The 26265-nt window shown below is 49.7% G+C and overlaps 1 protein-coding gene across 9 annotated transcripts in view; it reads left to right on the forward strand.

Annotated features, from left to right (window-relative positions):
• Fbrsl1 (fibrosin like 1) overlaps positions 1–26265 on the forward strand; it is an 85550-nt gene extending 59285 nt beyond the window's left edge. For 2 of the 9 annotated variants that reach the window (XM_038346069.1, XM_038346078.1), the window contains 14 exons: positions 7360–7405; positions 9344–9662; positions 9760–9998; positions 10370–10438; positions 10609–10826; positions 11447–11497; positions 12326–12394; positions 12512–12541; positions 12716–12787; positions 14276–14405; positions 16179–16310; positions 16522–16605; positions 16772–16970; positions 24343–26265. In XM_038346069.1, coding sequence (XP_038201997.1) covers positions 7360–7405; positions 9344–9662; positions 9760–9998; positions 10370–10438; positions 10609–10826; positions 11447–11497; positions 12326–12394; positions 12512–12541; positions 12716–12787; positions 14276–14405; positions 16179–16310; positions 16522–16605; positions 16772–16970; positions 24343–25189 — 2505 coding nt within the window. In that variant the 3' untranslated portion in view covers positions 25190–26265. The remainder of the gene's footprint in view (positions 1–7359; positions 7406–9343; positions 9663–9759; positions 9999–10369; positions 10439–10608; positions 10827–11446; positions 11498–12325; positions 12395–12511; positions 12542–12715; positions 12788–14275; positions 14406–16178; positions 16311–16521; positions 16606–16771; positions 16971–24342) is intronic. The other 7 variants (XM_038346070.1, XM_038346074.1, XM_038346073.1 and 4 more) reach the window with 7 other exon arrangements.

Here is a 26265-nt window from a genome sequence, read left to right on the forward strand (position 1 = left end):
TTATCTCTGCTTGGAATTTCCGCCTTGCCATATTCTGTACTGCCATAGGCCCAAAGCAGTTTCTTTATTAACCAATGATAATAAAACATATTCACAGCATACAGAGAGGAATTCCACATCAAGAATGGGTATCAGAAATTGGTAGAGTGAAGATAGGCATGGTACTTGTATTCTCAGCATTTGTGTGACTGAGGTAGAAATAGGCCAGGTTGGGCTACATAGTAATGTCCTGTCTTAAAAAGAAGAAGAAGAAGGGGAGGGGGAGGGGAAGGGGAAGGAAGAGGAGGAGGAGGAAGAGGAGGAGGACGAGGAGGAGGAGGAGGACGAGGAGGAGAAGGAGAAGGAGAAGGAGAAGGAGAAGGAGAAGGAGAAGGAGAAGGAGGAGAAGAAGAAGAAGAAGAAGAAGAAGAAGAAGAAGAAGAAGAAGAAGAAGAAGAAGAAGAAGAAGAAGAAGAAGAAGAAGAAGAAAGATGATGATGATATGATTCAGGTGGTAGTGGCGCATGCCTTTAGTCCCAGCACTTGGGAGACAGGTGGATTTTTGTGCGTTCAGGGGCAGCCTGGTCTATGAAGCAAGTTACAGCTTGGGTTGTTCTACAGAAAAACCCCAAATAGGACAGAACAGGTGAGAGGCATGTTCATGTAATTTGCATGTGGTCATATGAATGCAGGTTAGCAGAGTCAGAGTCAGTTGCTAAACATTCTGCAGGAGTTTTCTTTCCTGCATGTACCCGCCCCCACCCCAGCCCATACACAAACGGTGGTTCTTGCCTTCAGCCCCCACCAGGGATGACTATGGGCTACAGAGACCTCAGGCTTCCAGTGACTCTCCAATCCTGTGTCCTTGCCTGAAAAATGGAAATAATGGCACAGCCGTGAGGCAAAATACCTATATTGACTTGCCAGAGGTCACGCCTCTTTCTAGCTCTGTTTCCCCTAATGTAAGCAGAGCATCAGTTGTCTGTAACTTATTTTTAAGGTGAACGTGGAATCAAGCCCACGGGCATTTCTTGCGGTTGATGTACGCCGAGCCTGGGGTACCGGGACAGATCAGACAGCCAGGATAAAGCCAGCCGCCCAGCTAGGGCAGATCCATGCCTCGGGGTTGGATTAGTTGGGCCTGCCCGCCCCCCCCCCCCACACACACACACACATAGCCCCGCCTGCCCGCGCCACCGCCACCCTGCTCGCCAGATGGCTCCTGGCAGCTGCTCCCAGAGAGCCCGTAGCGCTCAAAGAAGGTGCTGGGGCTTGTGTGCCCCGCGCGTCCGAGGTCCGGCTGAGCAGGACATGCAGAAAGAGGCTACCTGGATAGCAGGCCTGCAGGAGTTTCTCTGCCACTCATGCGCCTAGGGCTCAGACCTTCGAGGAACGCTCCGGAGCGCGCGCGATCTGTGGGTGCCCCCTAGGTCAGTGTGCATTGTGGGCTCCGAAGAGCAAAGCGGGTCTTCGAGCTTCGCGGGTGGGGAAGCACCGAGCCCTTTGAAGAAAGGGCAACAGGACGACCCTGAGAGCCCCGCTCATGTATGCATCCTCTGCTGGAGCAGGTCGCTCAGAATACCCATGTTCTCGAAGCTGCACCCGGGGCGCACGAGGTGGCAAGCGGTAGGGGTGTTGTCTGGCGAGGGTTCTGCCCGTTGGACTTGCGGTATAGGCAGGCGGGGCACGGTGGGGGGGGCGCCTTTGTCTGCACCCCTGTGCGCAGTGGGCTACCGCTACCAGCTGCGTGGTGCCTTGCTCACCTGACTGGAGTTGAATTCTTTGTCTGGGGCGGGGTGCGGCCGCAGCCTGCGCTTCCTGTCTGATCTGAGGGTGCCCCTAGGGTCCAGTAGTCTAAAACAAAGCAAGGGGTGACCCTAGCCCCATTGGAGGATTAGTGGTGTCTTCCTACCAGGCATGCCTTTTGCATGGAACCACGAGCCTGCAACCTAGGGATTTCCCACATGCTCCTTGGCATGAAGTGACTGTATTCTTTTATTCTGCACTCTGGCTGCACACCAAGATTGGAGAAGAACTGCATGCCTGAGTCATGTCCCTGTAGATAATGCCCAGAAAGTTATTAACACAGGATTGGAAACCCGGTGAGACACTTCACCCGTCTTGGCCTAACTAGTCAGTTCTGAAGTTTGGCAGAAAGGAAAAGGCTGAAGGGACATCTCTGTGCTTGCAGCTCAAACTTGTGCCACTGACACCACTGGTTTCCCCGGAGATCCTGGAAACTGGAGTCTTCTGGGTCAGAGTTTTTGGGAACAGGGATAACCATCCTGGCCATGTGTTCAAAACCCTAAAAAGCACTAGAATTCCTGCCTGCACCCATGGTCTTCCTGAGCAGATTTGCCTGTGGAGGGAGAGAACTGGCTGTGGCCATGCCATGTCTATCCTGTGATGGGAAAAATATGCCACCTCTGCTTTCCCCCCTCTGCTCCCCAGCCCTACACTACTCCCTTTGGCTCCCCAGGATATTCTTTTTTTTTTTTTAAAGATTTATTTATTTATTATGTATACAACATTCTGTCTCTATGTATGCCCGCATGCCAGAGGAGGGCGCCAGATTTCAGTACAGATGGGTTGTGAGCCACCATGTGGTTGCTGGGAATTGAACTCAGGACCTCCGGAAGAGCAGCCAGTGCTCTTAACCTCTGAGCCATCTCTCCAGCCCTCCCCAGGATATTCTTAACGAGTCATTAGGTCTCAATTAGAGGCAGGTAGAGCAGGGGTCACCCTGCCCTCGCTCTCCTCACTTAAACTCAGGTCCTTTCATTGCTGCTTACTGTTTGTGCTGAGGAGCAGGGTCTTATGTCTTGGGATTTGGAAGTTACCTTTTGGGTTGGATCTGGAATTGCAGGTCTTGAGCTTGATGGCTTGTTTCATCGTCCTGCCTGAGAGGTCGGGGTTCTTCCTTTTTGGCTTACAGGAGGTCGCTTAGGCTCCAGGCTCACTTGGAGCAGAGAGGTCCAGATGGACTTGCTGAAATTTCCTGCACTAAGAACTTGGTGGCACCCACAGGGCCTGTAGTGAAAACCCCAGGGCAGCCTCTTCAGAGGGAGACTGGTTGCCGTCTCCTGGTGGCTTGTGGGGCTGGTTATGTAGGTTCCTAGAGCTGGTACACATAAGGAGGCTGTAGACACAGGACAGATGCTGACAGAACTCTAGAGGGGCTTCATGAGATGCCAAGAGAGATTAATGGGGACCATGACAGCCCTGTGTGCAGAAGAATAGGATAGGAGGGGGGTCTGGGGGTTCTACACAATTCCACCACAGCCATAGAGAAGTTAGGGATCTGGTCTGGGGAGAGCCTAAAATTTTCACCACTGGGAGCCACTTGTTCTTATTTGGTTTGTTGTAAAGAACTTTAAAAGTTAAGCTAGCCAGAATGGCACAGGAACTGATGACCAAGTGACCTGCCTTAGCTCTGATAGGATGATGACAGGTAATGACACCTCCTGGGACCCTGGGTGTCCTGGTAGACAGAGCAAGGCAGTAAGAGCAATGCCCAGTCATTTCTAAAACCCTGCTGTTCCTGTGTGCAGACAGCAGTGATAAGTAACACTGAATCTAACTCCACAAGGTCCTCTTTACCTGCTCAGCAGGTTCCTGGCTTTTCCTATCCACTGACTGAACCACTGTTCCTTATGGCTCTGAGCCCCATGCAGGGCAGACCCTACAGTGGTCAGTCCTCTCAGCAATCCAGCAGCAGAATTAGGAAGAACAGCCCCAACCTTTAGAAACCTTGGCTTGTCTTGTCATCTCCTCTACCAAACTAGCTTGTGGTGGTTGTAGGAAGGGCAGAGTTGAGAAAGCCCCAGCCACAAAGTATGGCATGGGGCAAAAAGGCTGAGCTGGGCAGAGTGTTCTTAGCATTCTGGTGATTTGGGGGATCCTGGGCCTCACTGGCATTGTAAAGACCTCTGATCAGGCCCGAACTGTATGCTGACTTGTGTTTGAAGCTACTCTGCTCCACCTTCGAGGACACACCAGTACACACCACACTTGGAGCTACAGGTTGGGTTGTAGCCTCTCTTCCTACCCAGTCCTGGCACCTCCTTCACCTCCAGGGAATTGAGAACATCACTGGTTCCGTAACATGTGTGTGACATAGCACAGAGGCTTATAGACTGCAGAAGTTCACAGTCACCATTGAGACTGGAAGTCCAAGATCAGAACACTGAAAACTCTGGTATTGAGGTCGAGGTGGCCTGCTCTGTGCTTCAGCACTGCTCTGTGCACTATAGTCACCCAGTTTGTAGTAAGTATCCCAGCATCCCAGCCTGTCACCAGGAGAGAGCAAAGCTGGGTGGTCAGAGTAGCCTATGGATAGGGCCCTGCCTCCTTGCTCACTACCTCTCTGTCCAGTCCTATGAGTTCTGTCTCTCACTGTCCTGGGGTATTCTTTTTTAACTAGAAAAAAGAAAAATAAAATTTGGGGGTGGTGGTGCACACCTTTAATCTTAGCACCCAGAAGGCAAAGGCAGGTGGGTATATCTCTGAGTTCAAGGTCAACTTGGTATACACAGTGAGTTCCAAGCCTGCCAAGGCTACAAAATGCAACTGTGTCTCAAACAAACAAACAAAAAAATTGAAAGGGCCTATATGCAGGTACATTGTACAATATGTGCCAAAGAGGCCAGAAAAAATCTTTGGGACTGGAGTTATAGATGATTGTGAACCACCATGTGGTTGCTGGGAATTGAACCCTGGTCTTCTGGAAGAACAGCCAGTGCTCTTAAACACTGAGTCATCTCTGCCCAGCTCCAGTGTTCTGGGGTTTTTCTTACCTTTACCAATCAGAAAGAAGGAAAATGGATCCTTGTTAAGCATGTTCATGATCAGTGCAATTCAAGGGTGGTTTACTGACCTGGCCTTTACTAGAGCCCTGGGGTACAGGTAGGGATGTCAAAGGCTTGAATCTGTTGCCTCTTCTGTGGCATGAACTCTTAAGGTGTGGGTAGGAAAGGCCCTATTTTCATACTCATGATGGCTTTATATGTTCCAGTCTTTCTTACATTCCTGTCTGAGGTCTGTCTGGAATTTTTTTTGACATAGAAAACAGTGAGATCCAGCTCTGCTCTCCCAAGTGGGAGTGCCTCCCGTCGACATGCTTGGGTACTCCCCTGGGCCTCCAAGCTTCAGCACCACATCTTGTTGATGTGGGGGTTGTAGGTTATGGCCAATAAAATGCACCTAAACAAACCAGTTTGATGAATTCTGATAGCACCCACCACGTCGTAGCGACTTCTGGCTGCCTTTCACTTTCCTGAATGCAGATGGCATCTTGCAGCAAGCATGTGCTCTTTGGGCACTTGAGGTTCATCATATTGCCTGTGTCCACAGCTCTCCCTGGTTGTGCTGAGGTAGACGCTATGTCCAATTCGTTGCCTGTTGATAGACCCTGGGTATCCTCACTCCAGGCCTTGGGCTAGGCCACTTAGAGACTCTGTGGACAGTAAGGGCATTCTGATGTTCTGTTGGATTTGAGCTGGGGAAGTTGTAGTTAGATCTGCAATGTAGTATGCCAAGTCTCCATGTATGGCCTCTTGGGATGAGGCCTCTTCCAAGCAGTCTTTCCCATGAATTCCCTTGGGACAAGCCTGTCCTTCCTCTCCCTGCAGAAGCTATGCCATTACTTTCAGTGATAAATGAATTCCTTCTTTGTAAAATCATAAAATAGGAGAGTTTGAGCCAGGGACATGACCCAGATCCACTGAACTCCACCAATCTCCAGTGGACACGTGTCCCCCCCAGACTTCCTGAGGCCTTTCTGACATAATCATACTCTCTCTCTCTCTCTCTCTCTCTCTCTCTCTCTCTCTCTCTCTCTCTCTCTCACACACACACACACACACACACACACTCATTGTGTATGCCAGTATATGTAAACATGTTAAACATGTACACTAGTAATGTGTCTACCCATATACTTGCTTACACATGATCAACCATATGCCTATACAGTACAGGCATCCAAAATTTGTGCACATGTGCAGAATATATACACAGGCACCTTGTGTACACATGTCTATGGTTGATGCATGACATCTCATAATTGCTCCTTTTTTGAAGCAGTGTCTGAGGTCTGTTCAAGAGGCACACTGCACTAGGTGGGTACAGTGGTCTTGATGAACCCCATGCAGTATGACAGCATTTGCATGCAGGTACAGAACAGGGAGAAGCAGAGACAGTCTTGGAGCTTCAGGTGAAAACTAGAAACCCAAGGCCTCATTTTTGTAGATGAAAGGTTTTGTGCTTGGTTGTAGGGAAAGCACTGCTCCATGGAGACTCTCCCCCAACCCACCCACATGTGTGGCATAGCATAGTTATAAAGAGCAGAATTTCACAGCTCACTGCTGAGACTGGTACTCTAAGATCAGGTGGGCACAGGATAATCTGGTATCTGGTGGATAATGCTTCCCATTCACAGAGGGCACACTCAGTGTCCTTCCGTGGTGGGATGTCAGGGAGTTCCCCAGGGCCTCCATCATGAGGGCACACTGATCCCATTCACCAGAGCTTCACACATTTCTTCGGTGCCTACAGATCAACTTGCTTGTGCCATCACTTTAAGAGTTTCAGCATGATTTTTTGAGAACATATTCAGGAAGTGATTTAAGAAGACAGAAAAATCCTCTTTACCAAGTGTTTTCAAACTTCAAAGTCCTTCAGAGTATGGTCCCCTTTGTTCATTTTCCATGGCCACATTCTCCTCCTACTTGCATAGCTGTGAATGCCTGCTCAGTTCAACATACACAAGCGTGTTTTTATAGGAGAAATGGAAAAGAGAGAACAGCAGATTCCCTCAGAGTGATCACATGCTTGGACTATGTGAGCCCTGACTTGGCCAGTCCCAGACGTTGAGAATGATGTTGTACCACAGCATGTGAATGGCACATCTCCCACCTGGTACCTAGTAGAACCAACTATAACCTACAGCTGAATGTATCCCAAGATCAATGCAGCCTGCACATTTGTAAATGACAGTATTCATCTACCTTTCTCAGTGTTGACACTGTGCCCTGGGCAGGACAAGAGGGATATGCAGTAAAGACCCTCCTCCCTTCTCTGCCTTCAGCCTGTGCCTGAGACCCAACAGAGTCCTGAGCACAGAGATGGGCTACCTGCCAGGCTGGTGGCATTCTCAGATCATTCCACCATAAGACCATCACATGCCCCATTTTGATGAAGTCCATTGCTCTAAGTAGAAAGGAGCCTTCTGAACATTATAAAAATGTGTGCTCACTTCCAAGTCCAGGACTAAATGTGTGTCTTCCTCAGAAATGTGTAGTACACCAGGGATTGGGTTCTCCTGGGGCGATGGGGAAGTCACTCTCAGCTCCAGCCTGTTAGCCTCTTCTCTCTCCTCAGGCATCTGTAGACTCTGAGAAGCTCTTTGCCCTGGCATCTGACAGAGGTGAGTGTATCCCAAGCCCAGCTCCTGGGTCTCAGGTTGTAGAGACTCAAGAATAGTAGGAAATTTGGGAGGGTCTGTTTATCCCATCGGGTAGGGATGGTGGTCAAGAAACAGTGGGACAAAGGGAAGCAGTCTTAGTGTAAGGGACAGCTTCCCCTGAACACTGCAGAAAGAGGTAGGCATCGATGCATGCATGTGTGGCTGCATGAGTGTATGTTAATGAATGCTGTAGCCAAGGGAGTAAGTAGTGGTTGGACAAGTGTCAACCCTAGGACAAGTCCTTGTAGAACCTTAATCTTTTCTACACAATGGAGTCATGAGAGCTGAGCCTCATGGCACAGGACTGTCTTCTCAACTACTTGGGAGGCTGAGGTAGGAGGATTAAAATGTAATGCCCATTGTGGGCTGTAGAGTGAATTCAGGACCATCTTGTGTGACTTAAAGCAACCCTATCTAAAAATAAAAAGTCAAAGAGGGGTAAAGAGATAACCCAGTGGTAGAGCACGTGCTTAGAATGTTCAAGACTTGTCTCCCAACACCAAAAGCAAGAGCTAGTGAGATAGTTCAGTGATTAGGGTGCTGCCGAGCCTGAAGACCTGAAACTACATGACAGGAGAGAGCAGACTACCACAAGCTGTCCTCTGATTCCCACATGTGGACCATGGCATATGCACACACAAACTCATGGACACAGTGTGAAGGAAAATATTTAAAACAAGGGAGCTGGACATAGTAGCAAATGCCTTTAGTCCTAGCCCTTGGGAGGCGGGTGCAGGGAATAGCTTGTGTTGAGGCCAGCCTGGTCTACAGAGCAAGCTCCAAAGCAACCAGGACTATATAGAGAGAGGAGAGGTGAGGCTGGAGAAATGGCTCAGTGGTTAAGAAATTATACTGCCCAATCAGAGGACTGGAGTTCGAGTTTCAGCACCCACTTCAGGCAGCTCACAAATGCCTGTAACTCCAGCGCCAAGGGATCATGCCTCTTCTCTCCCTCAGACACTTGCACTCACGTATATCCATACAAAGACACACACCTTAAAAACACATCATTAAAAAAATATTTATTTTAAAATAAAAAGAAGGGGCTGGAGAGATTAAGAGCACTGATTATTCTTCCAAAGGACCAGGGTTTGATTCTCAACACCCACATGGTGGCTTCCAACCATCTGCAACTCTAGTTCCAGGTGATCTGATGCCCAGTTGTGGTCTCCACAAGCACCAGGCAATCTGGTGGTGTACAGGTATACATGCAACCAAACACTTGTACACATAAAGATAAGGAAGAAAAAAAAAGCAAACCTCACAACAACTTTAAAAATGGGTTATTGGGCTGGAGTGATGGCTTAGAGGTTAAAAGTACTAGCTGCTCTTCCAGAGGTCCTGAGTTCAGTTCCCAGCACCCACATGGTGGCTCACAACCATATGCAATGAGATCTGGCACCCTTTTCTAGCCTGCAGGCAGAACGCTGCATAATAAATAGATCTTTAAAAGCTGACCATGGTGGCTCACGTCTTTAATCCCAGCACTCAGGAGGCAGAGGCAGGCAATCTCTGAGTTTGAGGCCAGCCTGATCTACAGAGCAAGTTTCAGGACAGCAAAGGCTATGCAGAGACCCTGTATCAAAAACCAAAAGAAAGGGGGAGGGGGGCATTAACAGCTTTGTAACCTGTCCTTTGGAGCCTAGAATTCTGGAGTTATGAAAAGGACCCGGGTTGAGCACCAGGGCAGAGGCTGGCACACAGCTGAGCTCACCTATGTTCATTACCTGAGGTCACATGACTTATCTCTGTTCATGTTTCCCCGTTGGTTATAGAGGTCATTATCAGACCTTTGAAACTGTCAGGAGCAGTGGCAGGGTCTAGACATTCTGGCTACTGGTGGGTGGTATTTGGACACATAGGACCAGGTCCAACAGCACACCCACCCTTTCTCTGCAGGCTCTGGGAAAGGTGAGAAGTCAGAGGCCAAGGCTGGGGCAGTGCCCAAGGTGTCAGGCCTGGAGCGCAGCCGTGAGCTCAGCACCGAGTCTTTACTGCCTGACACAGCACCGGCGCCCTCAGGACCTCTGCCAGGAGCTCAGGACAGCCCTCTGGTGAAGAGGGAAGCCCCCCTAGTACCTCACCACGTCTCGCAGCCACAGCTCACCCCGCAGCATCGTGGCTCACTCCCAACACACGTGCCTCTGTCCTTGGGCGCCTTCGTGGGCCCTGGCTCTGGCCAGGTGGCACCCAACAGCCTGCACCTGCATAGCCTCAGGTGGGGAGTGGGTGAGACCATGTCCTAGGGTGGGGGTGTGGCTACGGGACAACCAGGTTCTGAGAGAAAGGATACCATTGAACCCTGTGTCCTGCAGCAGGAGCAGCAGTACAGTCAGCGGCACCCCTCTGGGCCTGGCGAAGCACGTGACACTGTCACAGCACGTGACACTGTCGCCACATGGCCCTGGCCCCCACCTGTCTACCTCACACCTGGCGCTCAGGTCCCAGGCGCAGCACCAGCACCACGCTGCAGCAATGTTTGCTGCCCCCCCAACACTGCCCCCGCCCCCAGCATTGCCCGCCAGCAGTCTGGTCATCCCAGGACACCCTGCCGGTAGGTATTACACCCAGTGGTGCCCTTAACCTTGATGGGGCCCTGGGGCAAGACGGAAGTGGTGAAGATCCCAGGAGGTTCGTGGGCTGACCATTTCCCGGGGGTTGGGTCTTAGAAGACTCACCGGTCATGTACAGGCAGCTCCTACCTACCCTGCGTTTGCGCTCCCAACCTCCAGAAGATCCCGAGTGTGCACAAGTGCCCCCTCCCCCTGGCTGGAACTTTTACTAATTTTTAATCTCTGGAGGATTTTTGAATGAAAGAAGCCAGCCATCTTACAAGGGACAGAACCTCTGCCTAGAGGCAGGTATCCCGGCCCTGGCAGTGGGCCACATGGGACAGGGCTCACCGACTTCTTTCCTTGCCTCTAGATGCCAGCCTGTTGATCTCATTCAACCAGCCAATCATGTATTGCCAGCCTCATTCGGGGATTCTGATTGGTACTTGGTCACAGGCTCTTCTCTTATCTCCACCCCTGGGCCCGCACATTGCTAGTGGCCATCACGGTTTGGCCTGCCGACCCCGGGAGTGCCAGGTGACTATCCGCCTCGCCCCACTGGGAGCCCGCAGCCGACGTGCCTCTCTGTCTCTCTCTCTTTTTCTCTTGTAGATCACGAACTGCTCAGGCAAGAGCTGAACACGCGGTTTCTGGTGCAGAACACCGAGCGGCCTGGCGCCTCCCTGGGCCCGGGGGCTCTGCTGCGGGCCGAATTCCACCAGCACACGCATCAGCACACGCACCAGCACACACACCAGCACCAACACACATTTGCCCCCTTCGCTGGCCTGCCCCCGACGCCGCTCATGCCACCCAGTGCACCCTCGCCGGTGCGTAGGCCCGAGTGCTGGCTGCTGGTGGGGCGGGCTGGGTGGGACAGGCAGCTATACTTAGAGACGCATACTCATTCCTGTGCACATAGGCCCTGAGCAGGCAGTCCCAATGTCTCCTGCCTGTGTGTATGTAGACCCCATTCGATTGCCATGCTGGATGCTGGGCTAAGAGCCTGGGCTGGCTGCGACTGTGTTGGGTCCTAAGCCTGACACCAAGTCTGGAGCCTAGACAGGACTGGGCTGCAAGAACCAGCCCATTATAGCCCCCTTGTGTGTCCCTTAGTCCATTTCCACATGGTTGAGTGCAGCCATTTCCTCTCTCTGAGCAGCTCCGGTCGTTCAAAGCTTTTCCACCTTGCCTCCGCAGCCAGGGTTTCATGCCTACACCCCTACCAAGAGCCCCAGCTGGGTCCACACAAACCTCTCTAAACCAGGAGCCTGGGCCCCACAGGGCCAGAGACCAGTGCTCTCTAGGAGCCAGGTGACACCAGGCTACCTGCTTCAGAAAAGGCAGTACCATCCTGGTCACTAACCAACCCAGCCGTGGGTGGGTTCTGGGTCACTGGAGGACATCAGGCCTGTACAGGAAGGCTTCCCTTTGCTTTCTTCCCTTGCAGTTTGACAAGTTCTCTCTCAAGCTGGACAGCCCCTACTTCCGACATTCCAACGTGAGTCCCCGTGCTCAAGTTCACCTTATTGTCTGCTTGGGATGTGGGGAATTACAGATTTTTCTGTGTTTCCTTCTGGATGCTGAGGGAGACACTGTGCTCAAGGGCTCTCCACCATGTGGGGCCCACAGCCCAGAACTCTGTCTCTCTCTTGCAGCCCTTCCCTCTCACAATCCCTGGGCTGCCCGCCCTGCTTGAGCACCCTGGCCCCTTTGGGTCCCTGCAGGGTGCTTTTCAGCCTGATTTCAGCTGTTCTTGGCTGGGAGGTGACTGGCTGGTGGGTGGGTCTGGGGCATGGGGCAGGGCTACAGAGTAGCTTCAGTTTTTATTGAAAGCGGCCCCTGCTGGTCGGGGCCGTTTGCAGTCAGAAAGGCTGCTGCTGAGCAGTGCTGCAGTTGTCCACCTGACATGACATCTGAACCAGTCACCTTTCACAGGAGGGAAGGAGTGGAAGAGCCAGGAGCTGAACAGGAGACATTTCATGGCCTCTCTCTCCAAATAGGGAGTGTGGGCCCCATCTCACAAACCCACCTATGTTTATGAAGCAGCTCCCCAAATCTCCAGGGTTAAGGACTGGGCTGGCTGCCTTCCCCTAAGTACTGTCTTATCCGTGGTATGTAGGTGCTTATCACAGTGAGGCAGTTCATTCTCCCTAGTGATGTCATAAGCCTTGGTGTGCTATGATGAGGTGGTAACAGTATACAGGGTCCAACCAGCAGTCCAAAGCATGGTCCATCCCCAAACTTGGGGCTCCAAGAGGCTTCCTGCTTCCTTCCTCAGTATATGGGTTCACTCATGCTCTCTCTCCCTCTCCGCCTGTACCTTCAGACTTCAAACTCAATCGAGATAACAGGCCGGGCCAGTGCGGTTCACACTTTCCTGCAGAAAGCCCCTGGGGTAGGTGTTGGCATTCACTATGTAGTTGGCAACATACACTCAGGTGCTGTCTCTCCCAACCCTGGTCCTGTGCTCCCAAAGAGCCTGGACATGACTCATCTCTCCTGTTCATCATAGGTGCCTGATCCGTACCGGACAGCAGTCAGGGTGAGTGAGTGCATGTTGGGAAGAGGAGTTGGAAGCACACCCAGGGCTGTGGCTGGGAAGGACTCCGGTTCTCTCCTGGGTGGCCTTTGGGTGGTCCTGATGGTAGGAATTTGGGGAAGATGAGACCTGGGAAGAGGCGCTGGGCTCTCTGAGCACATCCCGGTCCTGCCACAGAAACCAGGGAAGTGGTGTGCGGTACACGTGCAGATCGCCTGGCAGATCTACCACCAGCAGCAGAAGATGAAGGTGAGGCCGGGCCAGGCGGGTGCACTGCTGGGGCCTCCCTGGTGGGGCCATTTGGGAGGACTGTAGGGTGTGTAAGGAGAGGCTCTGACCAGCTCCAAGGTTGCAGTGAGGAGAACTCATGGAATGGCTCGGGAGGAACCTAGGTAGGGAAAACAATGCAGAGACCAGGGATGAGGGCCACATGCATGTGCACAGGTGTCTAATGGGCAGTGATGGGTGGGCTGGGAGTAGGAGAGGTTCTTTGCGATCAGGACAATCTAATACAGATGTTACCCAGGATGCACAGCACCTTTTGTGCAGTTGTCAAAATCATTATCTCCTAAAAGACCTTAAAGAAGTCAACAGAAAGGGACTCCTGAGAGAGTGCTGTTCATATTCCAGTGCACACGCTTAGGTGGGGGTGGAGAGGTGCTGGCAGTGTGGATTTCCAGGAGTGGTAAAATTTAAGGTGTGACTACAGTGATTCCTGAGTGATCCCTGGTGATCCTTTGGAGAATAAGGGCTTGGTTCTCACTTGCTGAGATTAATTTGTGACCCTAGTTGGATAGGCATCTATAGACATAAGGACTACATACTTCCCACTTGCCGCTCTAGCACAGGGCACTCCCATGGTAATGTGCAAACACCACCCTCACACACCTTCAGTAACATACTTTATGAAATGGGAGAAACGTGAGCCCCCAAATGCTGGCTGTAGCAAGGTGTGGCAGGGCAGGTCATACAGGCAAGGGGAGAAGGACAGTGACTTTGTCCTTGTGATCTTCAGAGCCACACTCAGTGTAGCCTCTGGCCACAGAGCCCTGAAGGGATGGCCAGCCCAAAGGAGGATAGGTACCTCAGGTCTATATAATTTAGTTACGGTTTGGGGGTTTTGTATATTTTTATGTGTGTGTGTACACATGTGTGCATCTGCACATGCAATACATGTGTGCCATGGCATGCATGTGGAGGTCAGGGGACAACATGTAGGAGTTGGATCTTTCTATCTACCATGTAGGTCCTAAAGTTTGAACTCTGGTGCTCAGCCTTGGTAGCAGGAAGGAGCCTTTACCTGCTAAACCATCTTACTACTCTAGATTTCTGTTGTTAAACATAAAGTACACTGTTGGAAACCAAACATGCTTGGAACAACTTTGGCCTCTGGATATGCTTTTCCAACTGAATTTTGTGAATTCTAAATAAAGATATTTTCTGTGATATGATATATGCAAATATGCTGTTATATAAGGGTACGACGATTGAAAGCTCAGATATAAAAGTGGAGTATGTCGTTGTGACTCCATGCATTGCATACTATAGGAAGGTTTTAGTTTTTCTATACCAGATGAAACCCCCACTAAAACTACCTTTCCTTCCCCTTACCTCCTGTTCCTCAGGAGGTACCTCCAGTGAAGTCCCTGTTTAGTCCAAGTTATCAGTTGAGGCTTTACCTTGAGCAATATCCAAGCCCTTGCACACAGCCTTGGTACATCCTCTGTTCCCTTGCAGATGCAGCTGGACCCCCACAAGCTGGAGGTTGGCACAAAGCTGGACCTTTTCAGCCGGCCCCCTGCCCCAGGCATGTTCTCTGGGTTCCACTACCCACAGGACCTGGCCCGGCCCCTCTTCTCCAGCACAGGTAAGACCAAAGGTAGCTGGGATCAGGGGTCTGAGTAGGCCCAAAACATTTGTCTTCTCCTGTGTTGGAGTAAGAGAACTCTCCAGGGCCCTTGCACAGTGTTCTTTATATCTACCTCTGGTCCCAGGCCCAAGTCCCCAAACTTCCCAAAGCCAGCTCATGTACTGTGGGACCCTGGTGCTAGTTCCTGAAGGCCCTAGCCAGTGTGTATCCACTGGGCCTCTATCCCACATAACTTAAGGCTTGGTGATCTGGTTCCTCCTCATCCTGGCATCCCTCATCATATGGCCCTATCTTCTCTAAACTCAACATACCTAGGACAGTATCTGGTTTGTCTCCACATGCAGGGAACTGTTCCCAAAAACCCATGTCCCAGCCTTCCCTAAGTACATGGCAGTGTGGAGTTATATGCTTTCAGTCCTCAATGCCCAGGGTCTTTTGGGGACATCTGCCTGACATGTAACCAAATCCCTAGTCTCCAGGAAGAAAAAGAGAGTCAGCAAGAGGCTATATGGACAAAGTCTGGATACAAGTGCAGGCTGCCCTTCAGTTACAGGCATAAAAGGAATGTCTCAGACTCAAAATCTGCACCCAGATATTGGTAGAGACAAGGGTCAGTATCAATTTCAGGCTTCTTTAAGAATGTTATTCAGCCTGTGTATATGCACACATGTGTACATAAACATGTGAATGCTGTCTGCATTTCTCTCTGCAGGATCCCTCTTCTTCCACAAGCAGGTCTCAGGTCTGTCACCTCAGAGCCCCTGCTTCCCTAGTCCTTTTCTTCCTTTTTATTTATTCATTCAGTCATTCTTTTATTTTTGTGGTTTTTCAAAACAGTTTCTCTGTGTAATAGTTTTGTTATTTGCTTTGTAGACCAGGCTGGCCTCAAACTCACAGAGATCCGCCTGCCTCTGCCTCCCAAGTGCTGGGATCAAAGGCGTGCGCTACCACTTCCCGGCTTACCTTAGGCCTTTTCATCGTCTTCCCACTTGGTGCCCACCTGTAGGTGAATGAGAGCAAGCATGTTTTTACCTTTGTTAGCATGATAGGCTGACAGAGCTGACCAAGCCCAGAACATACCTTAGCCATGTTCTTTAGCTTGTTTCCATCCTTCGGTCACTACCTTCTCCCCACTTCTCAAAGTTCTCTGTTTCTTTTTTAATCTTTTTTAAATTGTTTTTATTGAGCTATATTTTTTCTCTGATTGCCTAAGTTCTCTGTTTCTTAAACCTGCCTAGTATCTACCGAACAGCTGATATTTTTTTTTTTAACTGGGATTGAGTTGAGACGACAGAGGAAAGGGAATTCATTCCTTTCTGGTATCATCTTCTAATCCCCCAACAAGGTGTTTAGGAGTTAGAGAAGAATTCCTGGGTGTTTTGTTTCTTACTCATTTAAAAATTTCATTTAGCTAGAAAATAGAGGGCATACCCAAGGCCGTGGACCCAAGACCAGCTGCCTCCCTTGGCTTAGCCAGGATCTTTTTTTGCTCCAGTTTTAAGCCCTGGGGTAACTACCTTGGGGATCCGACTCATTATGGCTCACTTCTTAGGCCTTCCCTCTCCATTTTTATCCACATCTTGGCGTCTTTCTCAGGGAGCTTCACTACAGTGAGCCTGTGCATACCTTGGGGCCCCAGACCTGGGGACTAGACTGAATTCCAATCTCATAATCTAACCATACACCTGTACAGTGATGTAGAGGTGAGAGAGTGGAAGATAGGGGGTCCCAATGTAAAACTGGGGTTCTCTACCTGTGACCCAACACTAGAGGCAGGAGGTCCCAGGTCTGGAAGCTCTTGTCAGCTTGGCTACCCCCACCTAGGTGTCACTCATCCAACCGCCAACCCATTTGGACCCTCAGCTCATCATGGCAGCTTCCTGCCCACTAGTCATCTAACAGGTAGGTGATCTAGAAGCCTGGGTGGCATCTTCCACACACTTCACAGCTAGAGGGATGTGAATGGGTGGGAAGGAGGTCCCACGACCTCTCAGATTGATATAGGTGGCACCTGCCCAGACTAAGGTGTTCCTGGGCCACCTTTTCTGTCTGGGGGCAGGGTGGAAGCCTTGCAGATTTCTGACTCCTTGTTGCCCTTCCCTCACCCCTACAGACCCCTTCAGCAGATCCAGCACCTTTGGAGGCCTGGGGAGCCTGGGCAGCCATGCTTTTGGAGGTCTGGGCAGCCATGCATTGAGTGAGTGACTCGCCACATCCATTCCACTGCCCCTCACCCTCCTGTCTGTCCTGCACACTGACCTCCCCTAGGCTAAGGCTCCTCACAACCTGTTAGGGTTACAGTGTTGGCATCTTGCCTAGCTCACACTCCTGGTCCTCTGTCCTTATCTCCTGCTTCACACCAGGGGGCAGCATCTTTGCCTCCAAGGAGGGCACAGCTTTGCTTGGCCTGCCCAGTCCTCATGATTCCTGGAACCGGCTGCACCGGGCACCGTCTTCTTTTCCTACCCCGCCCCCATGGCCCAAGCCAATGGATACGGAGCGCTTCTCAGCCCTGACCAACCACGACCGAGAGCCTGACAAAGGCCAGGAAGAGCATGAGCGGTGAGTTCATCTGGCACGAGACCCCTCTACCTGGCTTGGTTTCTCACTGTTTCTTCTGTTAGATTGGGATTGATCAAAGAAATGGCATGAAAATAAAAGGAGACCTCTATAGAAGGAACTTGTCCTTAAGTCTCCATGGGAGTGGAGACTGCACACAGGCATAGCGAACTTGGAGGTTTTACAGGGCAGAATAGGGAACTTCTGGGGTGGAAGATTCCATCTGCAGATCTATTCCCTTTCGGTCTTAAAGCGGTAAATACTAACAAAGGTGGGTCTGTTGACCTCGTACTGGGCTTCCAGCTCCTTACTGCCTGCAGATGTTCTCAGTATGTCCACTTACCTTCTGGAGCCTCTCAGCTTATCTAAGACTTTTAGGTCCATTAACCCTTCATTCCAAACCCCAGAAACAAATACTGAGGGGGTGGGGTAGACAACAAATCCTCTTTAATTTTGGTAGCCAAAGAAACTAGTTAGTCCTGAAGGATATTAAGCTGATCTGAAATTTCTTTAAGGTTTTATGAGAGCTGGCCAGACAGAGAGGTTAATTCAATCCAGCTATTTTAGTTTTGAGTTCTGAAAGGAAAAAAAAAAATGCCCAGAGTGGCAAGAAGAATGAGTTGGGGCCCAGCACTCGGGAGACAGAGGCAGGCAGAGCTATATAAGTTTGAGGCCAGCCTGGTCTACAGAGCAAGTGCCAGGGCAGACTCCAAGAAGAGAAGCCCTGTCTCAAGAAAAACAAAATAAACAAAAAAGAATGAGTTGGATGGCCCATCAGTCCTTTTTTAGGGGTTATCTGACTGCTGTTAGGGGTTTTGGTGCACAGCTCACCTAATTGCTTCATAGCTGGCAAAGGGGTCAATATAAAAGAGACAGCAGTTAGCGTGTCTCAGAGGAGGGTCAATCTAATGAGCCACAATAAAATTTAACAGGCGGGAAAGGTCCAGAGCATAAAACAGCCGTTTGGTGACAGCATGCATCCTTGGACTGTGTTATATGAATGAGGTAGAATCTGTAACCTTCACAGCTTCATCCAATAGCCTCTCTGGGTCTCCAAGCAGGGACACTCCTGACATGTGCCTGGCTTAGCAGCTTTCCCATGGAAGGAGATTCCACAACTCCTTTCTCGTATCCTTGACTCTAACGCCAGAACCACGTGGCCAAAGCTACCAGCTTCTGCTGCTTGCTAGGGCTGGAATATGGCCCCCCTTCAGTTACATCTGCATCAGCTTCTGTTTTCAGTGGTTTCCTTCACTGCTTAAGCTGTCATCTTTCCTTTTCAGCAGCTGGCAGCTTAGCTATATGGGGCTTTCTGTGAGGTCATAGCTCCCGTTATCTCATTTAGCATCAGGCTTTTTAAACTTTATCTCCTTGAGCACTAGACTTGGCTCTGTTACACTTCCGATTGCTCCTTTTCTCCTCACATTGTATATTTTGTATTTCTTTTTGTCCAGCTTGCATAAGAGTAATCGCTAATGGCCACATGACAATACTAGGCTGTCTTGAATTCTCTGCCAGTATCATTAATTAACAGTTGAGCCTCAGGCAGATTTTTAGGACAAGGGCAAAAAGAAGCATCTCAGGGCCACTTATTAATATTCTTCCCCTCTGAAACATCTTGAGCTGAGCCATGGCAGTTCATATCACCCTCAGTACTGATGTCTGTGCTCCTACCAGGATGGCCCCACTAGAGCATTCAACCACTCTCTAGTCTAAAATCCCAAAGTCTTTTATACTACTCCCAACAAACAGCATGGTTGGGCCTGTCACAGTAATACCCTAATCCTTGTACCAACTTCTGTCTTAGCCACTGTTCTATTGCTGTGAGGAGACACCATGACTGCAATTCTTATACAAGGAAGTAGTTGATTGAGGGCTTGTTTACAATTTCAGAGAATGAGCCATTATCATCCTGGCAGCAGGCGCAGTGCTGGAATGGTGGCTGAGAGCCACATCCTGACCCAAAAGCAAAGGAAAGGAAGAGACTGAGAAACAGTCTGGGCCTGGCATGGAATTTTGAAACCTTAAAGCCTATCCCAATAACAATTTCTCCAACAAAGTCATACCTATATGACCCTATGGGGGTCATTCTTATTCAGATCACCACACTGTCATAAACAAAACATTAAAATTATGGATACACATATTCCTTCTTAGATATCTGATGTTGTTACTGGGGTTTTTGTTGTTGTTGTTTTGTTTGTTTGGTTTTGTCTTTTGAGACTGATATTACTGGTTTTTTGTTGTTTGTTTGTCAAGACAGGGTTTCTCTGTGTAGCCTTGGCTGTCATGGATCTTGCTCTGTAGATCAGGTTGGCCTCAAACTCACAGGGACCCACCTGCATCTGTCCCCCAAGTGCTGGCATTAAGGGAATAGATCACCACCACCTAGCTTAAATAATTAAATAAAGCAAACTTTTTTTTTTATTTGCATACACAGACTGCCTCTCTAAGGCGAGGTTCAAGAGGTCAGCATTGGATATAGGCAAAGATAAGGCTTTTTATAGCTCTGGGGAAGGGATTTTCCAGATGGAATTTGGCAGGCAAATGCAGGGGTTATAGAAGCAGAAAATAACAAGGTGGTCATAACAACCATTTGAAACAAAGACATGGTTGCTGTCTCCTGGAGCAGGAAGTACAGAACCATTTGTAGTTAATGTTATAGATGGGGCATAGCCCAATCTTTAAGAAACTGAAATTTGGCCAGGCAGTGGTGGCATATGCCTTTAATCCTAGCACTTGGGAGGCAGAAGCAGGCGGATCTCTGTGAGTTCGAGGCCAGCCTGGTCTACAAGAGCAAGTTTCAGGACAGGCTCCAAAAGCTACAGAAAAACCCTGTCTCGAAAAACCAAGGGAAAAAAAAAAGAAAGAAAGAAACTGAAATTTGATCATAAGCAGGAAGGAGCCTAGTTTGTCTTTTTCTATTTTATTTATTTTTTTATTGTATCTTCCTTTGATGTTTTGTTTTTTATTTTTACATTTTGACAAATATTTATCCTCCTTCTTCTCCACCCAGCCCCTCCCTTATACCTTCCCACCTCTATCCACTCCTCCTCCTCCTCCTCCTCCATTTCTCTTCACTTCAGAAAGGGGCAGGCCTCCCATGGATATCAACCAGCCATGGCATATCAAGGTGCATTGAGACTAGGCACCTTCTCTTCTATTAAAACTGGATGAAACAACCCAGGAGGAGGAAAGGATCCCAAAAGCAGGCAATAAAGTCAGAGACAGACCCTGTTAGGGGCCCCACAAGAAGACCAAGTTAGACAACTGGAATATATGTGTGATGTGGGAGGGTCTTCTGTTTTAATAAAGAAACTGCCTTGGCCAGCCCTTAGGTGGGTGGAGTAGACAGAACAGGAAGAAGGAAGTGAGGTAGATGGCTCAGTCAGATGCCATGCCTCTCCTCTCTGGGACAGATGCGATGAAACTCCGGCCCAAGATGGACATACACTAGAATCTTCCCGGTAAGGCACCACTCGTGGTGTTACACAGATTATTAGATATGGGTTAATCAAGATGTGAGTAAGAGGCTGAAAATAATGGGCCAGGCAGTATTTAAAAGAATACAATTTGTGTGGTGTTATTTCGGGGCATAAGCTAGCCGGTGGCCGGGAGCAGAGCAGCGGGAACGCAGCCCACCGCAGATAATTACTACAATATGTGCACAGGGCATAGGCCAGTCCCACGCAGGCTCCCTGGTTGTTGATTTGGTCTCTGTGAACCCTTATGAGTCCAGGTTAGTGGATTTTCTTATGATGTCCTTGACCACTCTGGCTCCTACAATCTCTCTCTCGTCCACCAAATTTTCCAAGCTCTGCTTAATATTTGGTTGTGGGTCTCTGCATCTGTTTCTATCAGTTGCTGCTAGATGAAGGCTCTCTGATGACCATTGGGCTAGGCAACAATCTATGAGTATAGGAGAATATCATTTAGGAATCATTTCATTGACTTTTCTTTTTTTTAAAGATGGCTTTCAAGCCCAAGATGGGGCTGGTTCATCAATTAGCATCAATTAGGTAGAGCCAGGTGGATCTTAGTTAATATGGATGGATACAGAAGGAGATGGTACCTGTGGCAGGCCCAAAATAGTAAAATAAACAGGAAAATGTCATAGTTTCAGCTTGAGGAAGTGGGGTCCTTGGGTAGCTGATAGAGTAGCTGATAGATCACAGCATGATTTCTCACTCAGGGTTGTAGAATAGACAAGAGAAGGAAAAGAATGAAAATGCTTGTTTTTTGTTTGTTTAAAAAAAAAAGATTTATCTCCAGGTAAAGAGTAACTTCTGAATCTCCCTTAGGAATATTACCAGTTTCAGGATGGGGGAGGGGTACCAGCAGTTCCTGTTTGGCACCAAAGAGTCTATTGTGGCACATGGCACACGTAGGATAAATTAAACCTTCAACAATCATATGGACCAGAACTCTTTTTGTTCTGAGCAGGATTTATGGGATCCCTTGGGAGGGAAGAGGTCCCAGATCTTTTTTGTTTGGTTTTTTTTTTTTTTTTTTTTTTTGAGACAGGATTCCTTTGTGAAGCAGTCTTGCCTGTACTGGAACTCACTCTGTAGATCCGCCTGCCTCTGCCTCCTGAGTGCTGGGATTAAAGGTGTGCACCGCCACCACCCTGCTTGAGGTCCCAGATCTTAATTGAACCTTTTGTATCAAGAAAAAGAAATCTGTTCCCCAGTTCATCCCTGTGGCATAGGGGCAGAGTAGGAGAAAAGCCTGAGAGGGGAGAGCAATCCCAGCACTTGGGGGCAGAGGCAGGCGGATCTCTGTGATTTGAGGTCAGCAAGTTCCAGGACAGCCAGAGCTACAAACAGAAACCCTGTCTCAAAGGGAAAAAAAGTGTGAGCTAGTAACACCTGATATCCAGAAATGAAGAAATAAAGGGAATGGCGGGAGTAAAGGAAGACAAGAGACTTGCAGAACTGTTGCTAAGATTCGTGGCGGTGCAACCCTGGCAGGTCCCCTGGCCGTGGGAGACAGACAGATACGCCATGCAGAGAGAGCTTGGGTATAGAGTTTATTTAATGGGGAAGGGGATTATGGAGTGAAGAGATACATAGAGAGGGGAAGGTAAGGGCAGGAGGCAGTAGTTACCGCCTCAGAAGCTCTCTCTCTCCCTCTCTCTCTCTCTCTCTCTCTCTCTCTCTCTCTCTCTCTCTCTCTCCCTCCCCCTCTCCCTCTCCCTCTCCCTCTCCCTCTCCCTCTCCCTCTCTCTCTCTCTCTCTCTCTCTCTCTCTCTGTCCTTTCTTTCTTTTTGAGACAGAGTTTCTTTGTGGCTTTGGAGCCTGTCCTGGAACTAGCTCTTGTAGACCAGGGTGGCCTCGAACTCACAGAGATCCGCCTGCCTCTGCCTCCCGAGTGCTGGGATTAAAGGCGTGCATGCACCACCACCACTGCCTGCCAGATCTTGTTTCTTAAAGGGACAAGGTACCCAGGTGACAGGGAAGGTCAGCAAAATAATAGTTGCCCTTCTGTTTTATGAAGTTTTCTGAGTCAGTGAGACTTTGAAAGTGAAAAGGATTACCCAATTTGTGTTGGGTCCACAGTTCAGTCAACAGGCTTACTGATGTCTTCAGGCTTAAGACAAGCGAAAGTGTGTAGAATGGAAATCTTGTACACTATTTTAGGCTAGATGAGTATGAAGCTTGTTTCTGGTAATACGTGGTCACCTAACAAGCATCCCCAATTACAGTGACCTGGCAGGCAAAGCCAGAGGCAGGAAGCTGGAGGACCTCAGTGAGTCAGTTGAAGGCGCTTGTAAACTTAACCCAGATTTTACCTTAATGTGTGGATGTTTGATGGATTGGTGTTCTGCTCTAGAGATTGGTAGTTAGAGAGGGAGGGAAGGTGGGCAGGTGAGGAAGACTCAGTTGAGTTTATATGACATTCCAATAAAACCTCAGAATGTTATTTGTACTGCATATGAAGACAAAGGCTGCAAAGAACCAGAGGTTTCAGATGGTAAGCAGGTGAGCAGCTCTGGGTAAGAGATGTCAGCAAAGGTAGATGGGTAAGAGGCGAGAGGAAAGATTACTCAGAAGAAGGGGTGTAGGTCACCAAAACTGCCCCCTGGGTCTTGACACCAAGTGTTAAGCTCTAGATTGGTCAAGGCAATGTGAAAATGAGAGGAGACTGACTTCTGCAGACACAGTTTGCCCTTCAACCAGAACATGAAAAGCAGCATTCTTGATGGGAGTGGAGGGTATATGCCCAGGTCCAAAGCTTGGGGGCTTTATGAGGCAGGAAGGGGAACTTTGGGGGTGGGAAGGTTCCGTCTGCAGATGAATTCCCATGCAGTCTCAAAGCTGGAGATGCTAAGGCAGGTCGTTCTTATCAGGCCCTCCTGGGCCATCATGCCAGCCTGCCTGCAGCCGGCACAACCTTCCTTAGGGTGCTCTCTGAGGCCTCTCCCTGGTCAGGCTCTGGAGGCTCTTTCCTGTCCCCAGACCAAAGGAGCAGGGTCCTTTGCCTGGTGAGAGCAGAATTGGCCAGTATGAGAGACTCAACTAGGTGAGAACAGAGCCCGGGGCCCGCCCTAGACTTCCCCACACTATGAGCAAATGTGGGAGAAGCTGGGCTGTGGTGGTGCACACTTTTAATCCCAGAACTCAGAAGGCAAAGACAGGTGGATCTCTGAGTTTGAAGGCAGCTTGGTCTTTAGAGTTCCAGGACAGGCTCCAAAGCTAAACAGAGAAACCCTGTCTCAAAACCAAACAAACAAAACAAAATGTGGGAAAAGAACCTGCTTGTAGGCCTAGCTGGGGACCCTACCAGAAAAGTGAGTGTAGCGTGTTTTCAGGATCCTCCCCTGGCCCTTTGATAAGAACAGCAAGAACCCCAGGGCAAGTGGCTCAGGCTAACCTTGAACTGTATAGCTGGTCTTGAACCTTTTAGTCCTCCAGTCAAAGCCTCTCAGCTGGAATTACAGGCCTGCATTATTAAGCTGGTGCTGAGGGAATTTAAAACAGACAGCATCTGTAGTTAAACTACTAGAAAGCAACTGCATACCCCTAAACCTGAGAATGCTTAAATTTTGAGCAGGGAATTCCATCCAGGGTTGGGGGAGCGATGTTGCCTTGCCTCCCCAGCCCCCAAGTGGTAGAACTCCGAGCAGTTTTTCGTGCTGCAGCCACCCAGGACAACATAGAGAACTGTATCTAATAACCAGGGAAGGAATGTTAGAGAGCTTCCTATTGTCCACAACCAGTGTGTTCAGTTAGGGCACTTCTAACACTGGACCAGCCCCGGAGCCCAGGTTACAGAGGCTCCACACAGCAGGAATATTGAGGTCACAGGAACTTGACAAACACCTTTCTAGGAGCTATAGATGCTCTAGGTGATGGCTCTACCCTGTTGTCTCCAGGGACCTCCTGGAGAAGACGCACCTGCTGAGCCACAACTCGCCTGCAGCACCAGTGAGCCACCCCATCAGCAGCCTCCTGCAGCGGGGCCCCGGTGAGCTGGGCCTCCCTAGAATCCTCACAGAGAGCGAGGCTGAGCCTCGGGTCAAGGAGAGCCACTCATCAAGCAAAGAGGATGCTGCCAAACAAGGTGCACAACCTCCATCGCCCTACTGCAAGGCAGCCCTGGATGACTGCCTGCGCCTGGCAGGCCTGTTGGGTCGGGAGTCAGGGAAGCAGACGCCTGAGCAGCCCCAGGGCGATGTGAAGGTAAAGGAGGAGCACAGGGAAGACGAGACACCGGAGCTCACGGGCATCAGCGTGCACTCTACAGCCACACATTTGGGCCTGGGCACGTCGGGCTTCGTGTGGGACCTGCCGCGCGACACCTACCGGGGCCTAGAACTGCCACGCCGCACTTTTCCCGCCCCGCCGCCCGCTGCGGGCCCCGCTGCCTTTGAGCTCTCAGAGCGTACCTACCGCGACCGCGAGCCTCACGACTACAGCCCGGATTGCCTGCGGGAGGTGCGCCGGGAAGAGCTGGAGCGCACGTGCGCACCCGCCTCGGGCACCGCGCTCTTGCCGGCACTGCATTACCCGCGCCTGGCTCCTGGCGCGCTACACAGCACGCTCCTGGCCCGGACCCCGCCGGCCACCGCTGCACTCGGGGCGCCTCCTCCACTGGTGGCTGCAAGCGGGGTGTCTACGCCACCAGCGCGCTCTAGGACGACGCCGCTGCAGCTTGGGCCTGGCGAGGCGCGCGACTACTCACCAGCTGCGTGCAACCCGCCTGAGGTGGAGGCTCGGTAGTCCCAGCATAGCAGACTGACTCACTTAAATACCTGGGATCTGAGCACAGTTCCTCTGGTCCAGGAGCAGCGCCGCTCGCTCCACGCTGGGGCTTGCATAGTCCAGGACTTTACTCTTTTCTGGGGGTAACTTCATTTTCCAAGGTTGCAGTTAGGACACTGGGAAAAATTTAGCTTTGTAACCGCCCCCCTCAACAGGTGACAAGCATTTTTAATGGTTTTGTATTTTTCTTAATTTTGTGCTCTAACATTTTAAAGAACCAAAAAAAGAAAAAAAGAAATTTTATTTGGGATTTACAGTTTCACGTCTCAGATTCCGTTTGAGCCCCAGAGTTTGTCTTATTTATGGAAAGAAACAGTCTTTCTGTCTAGCGCACTGTGAGGCTCCACACTCAGGCCCGGCTCTGGCCTTCCCTTGGTACTTGGAACCGAAGTTACAGATATATATTAAAATAATAATAATAATAATAATAATAATAATAATAATGTACAAAACTTTGGGTTTTCTGCCTTATGCATAGGTGTAAGACGATTTCTTTGGTTTGATTTTTTTTAGAGAAAAACATGTAAATATTCTGTTGATATAATTATAAAACTTATTAAATTCTTAACCTGGACAGTCTATAACAAGTTTCTAGAAATCCCTCTGGTTATTTGTGTACGTGGTCACAAAAACCCACTTGGCTGTCAGTTGTGAACACACTCAGCAGAGTATCTGCAGCGACTATCCTTCAGCTATGCAAGCCTCTGAGGCAAGACAGGATGTTTAGGGGGGAGAAAGTACCTGAGCCTCCTATCAGAGTGGTTGGGCCTCCCAGAGAGCCACACTTATGGGCATCTCCTTAGACTAACTGTGGACTTCAGGAGTGACCCTAGTTACAAGGACAAACCCGTGCCCATGTGCTAATCCTAGTGTTGCGTTGTCTGGATCTTGGAAGTTGGTTCCGAGAAAAAGATAAGTTTCTTCCTAGCACCTGTCTGGGTGTTGCCCTCCCCACCCCCACTATCACCACTAAACCAAACAGTCTGTTTTCTTGTCAATCAACAGTGATAAATACAGCCTTGATTTGGATAAAA

This window comes from Arvicola amphibius, chromosome 10 (genome assembly GCF_903992535.2).
Source record: "Arvicola amphibius chromosome 10, mArvAmp1.2, whole genome shotgun sequence".
NCBI lineage: Eukaryota > Metazoa > Chordata > Mammalia > Rodentia > Cricetidae > Arvicola > Arvicola amphibius.